Source organism: Suncus etruscus, chromosome 6 (genome assembly GCF_024139225.1).
Source record: "Suncus etruscus isolate mSunEtr1 chromosome 6, mSunEtr1.pri.cur, whole genome shotgun sequence".
NCBI classification, from domain to species: domain Eukaryota; kingdom Metazoa; phylum Chordata; class Mammalia; order Eulipotyphla; family Soricidae; genus Suncus; species Suncus etruscus.
This window is the reverse complement of record NC_064853.1, coordinates 99,438,057-99,440,656: the sequence shown is the minus strand read 5'-3', so window position 1 is coordinate 99,440,656 and position 2,600 is coordinate 99,438,057. Positions and strand designations below refer to the sequence as shown.

Sequence of the window (2,600 nt, the reverse complement as noted above, 5' to 3'; positions counted from 1 at the left end):
TCCACCCCCACCCCGCCTCACACTCCGGTTTGCAGACCTAGAGGTAAAGTCGGGCTGCAAAATTAGGAGTTTACCTTATAAACCCCACCCTCGCCCCTCCACCAAAGTAAAGCGGGCCGGGTACTCTTCCGAAAGGCTGGAGATCTGCGCCCTGCTGGGCGCGCGGCTTTCCCGCATCATTTCACCTCCCGCGACTCGGCCCGGCGCCGCACCCTGGGGACCAACGTGGGTGCGGCGCGGAAAGTTTATTCGTCTCGAAACTGAGTTGGGGGAGATCTAGGGGCTCGTCCTGGGATCTCGGACCTGGGGTAAGGGCGGTCCCTCCTTGCATTTAGGAGCAAGGCCGTCCTATTTCTCACCCGAGCTCTCGGCTCTCTCGCTCTCCCTCTCTCAGTCTCTCTGTCTCTCTCTATTTCTGTCTGTCTGTCTGTCTGTCTGTCTGTCTGTCTCTCTCTCTCTCTCTCTCTCTCTCTCTCTCTCTCTCTCTCTCTCTCTCTCTCTCTCTCTCTCTCTCTCTCTCTCTCTCTGTCTCTCTGTCTTCCTCTCCTTCTCTCTCGCGCGCGGGTGGAACCCTCCCGGGCTCTGTACTCGAAGCCCCGGGGCTCGTCGGCACCTTAACCCACGAGCCGTCCGTGGCATTTGGTGGGCAGTGCCGGAAGCCAGCAGAACCCGGTCCCCAGCCCGGGCCGGCCACCCGCACTCTCCTCGCCCCGCCAGGCGCGCTCCCTCCCCTCCCCTCCTCTCCCTCCCTCCCTCCGGTCCGCGGGCGCGGGCAGGTGCGCCCCCTCCACCTCCCCCTCTGCCGCTGATTGGAGCCAGGTTGGGGAGTCGCCGCCCCGCGCTTGTGTCAGCGTGCGTGCCGTCCGGGCCCACCTCGCCTTTGAACTTCGCCGCTCGGGCTCGCGTCCCGCAGCCTCGCGCATTCCCAGCCAGGTGCGGGGCCCTGCGAGGCCGCTCCGGGGACACCGCGCGAGGGGCGGGAGCCCAGGCCGTCGACGGCGCCCGGAGAGAACCTGGGCCGGCGGAGGTCTCCGAGAGGGACGGAGGAGGAGCGTCCTGACCACCTGGTCACTCAGCCCGGACTTCGGGCTTGGCCCCCCGCTCTCCGGAGCCCGCAGCCCCCCGACCGGCCGGCCGGCCGCCCCTTCGCGCCCCTTCTCTCTCCCCAGCTCACCCCGGGCCTGCCTGGCATGATCAGCTGAACTTTGCGGGGTGCGCTTCTCTCCGACGCGCTAGGGGACAGGCTCGGGCAGGTCACCCGCCGCGCCCGGCTTCTCTGCAGAGCCCCGGCCCCGCTGCCCCGCCCCGCGCAGCCTCCGGGACCATGTCCAAACCTTCCGACCACATCAAGCGCCCCATGAATGCCTTCATGGTGTGGTCCCGAGGCCAGCGGCGCAAGATGGCCCAGGAGAACCCCAAGATGCACAACTCCGAGATCAGCAAACGTCTGGGTGCCGAGTGGAAGCTGCTGTCCGAGGCGGAGAAGCGGCCTTACATCGACGAGGCCAAGAGGCTCCGCGCCCAGCACATGAAGGAGCACCCCGACTACAAGTACCGGCCGCGGCGGAAGCCCAAGAACCTGCTCAAGAAGGACAGGTATGTCTTCCCCCTGCCCTACCTGGGCGACGCGGACCCGCTCAAGGCGGCCGGCCTGCCCGTGGGGGCCTCCGACAGCCTCCTGAGTGCGCCCGAAAAAGCCCGGGCCTTCCTGCCGCCCGCCTCGGCGCCCTACTCCCTGCTGGACCCCGCGCAGTTTAGCTCGAGCGCCATCCAGAAGATGGGCGAAGTGCCCCACACCTTGGCCACCAGCGCGCTGCCCTACGCGTCCACCCTGGGCTACCAGAACGGCGCCTTCGGCAGCCTCAGCTGCCCCAGCCAGCACACGCACACGCACCCGTCCCCCACCAACCCGGGCTACGTGGTGCCCTGTAACTGTACCGCCTGGTCGGCCTCCACCCTGCAGCCCCCCGTCGCTTACATCCTCTTCCCCGGCATGACCAAGACTGGCATAGACCCTTATTCGTCAGCCCACGCCACGGCCATGTAACCCCCGCCCGGCCAGCCGGACCTGAAGGGCGACCGGGACGCGAGGTCTGCACCGGGCCCTGTGCGCCTCGCCCCGCCTGCGGACGCCGGGGGTCAGACCTGCCACCACCCTCTCCCCCACCCCAGACTCAGCCTCTCTCCAGCAGGGGCCCGGGAGGGGCGTCCTCCCGGACCGGGGCGCAGACAGGTGCCAGGAACTTGAAAACCTATGACAGCGCTACAGCTGCCCCTACCCCAACTGTCCCCCAGACAAATCTCGACTGTATCCCCCTTTGGACAAAAAAAAGAGAGAGAGAAAAGTAGGCGTTTGCTTTATTTATGTTCTCCTTTTAACTCCTCTGGTGGGTTTTGGACTCCGGAAAGCCCATCCTGGCATTATATTTAGAGTATGCTCTTTTTTATTTTTTCCCCTGGCACTCTGAAGAAAAGAGTTGGCTGTGTCTCTGTTTTGCCCTCAGACACAGCTAGGCGCCATTTGCTCTTTATGTGTGTGGTGGGGAAAGGCTTAAAGTTCAAAACAACAAAAAGGAAAACATTTCAATTTAAACCCATGC

The 2,600-nt window shown here is 64.8% G+C and overlaps 1 protein-coding gene across 1 annotated transcript; it reads left to right on the top strand.

Moving 5' to 3' along the window:
- The first annotated feature begins 1,324 nt into the window (after positions 1–1,324).
- Positions 1,325–2,094, top strand: SOX14 (SRY-box transcription factor 14). The gene has a single exon (XM_049776001.1). The coding sequence runs from the start codon at positions 1,325–1,327 to the stop codon at positions 2,045–2,047; it is 723 nt and encodes a 240-aa protein (XP_049631958.1). The 3' UTR covers positions 2,048–2,094.
- The last annotated feature ends 506 nt before the right edge of the window (positions 2,095–2,600 follow it).

Coding starts and splice junctions, on each gene's coding strand:
- SOX14 (XM_049776001.1), top strand. CDS start 1,325: ATGTCCAAACCTTCCGACCACATCAAGCGCCCCATGAATGCCTTCATG.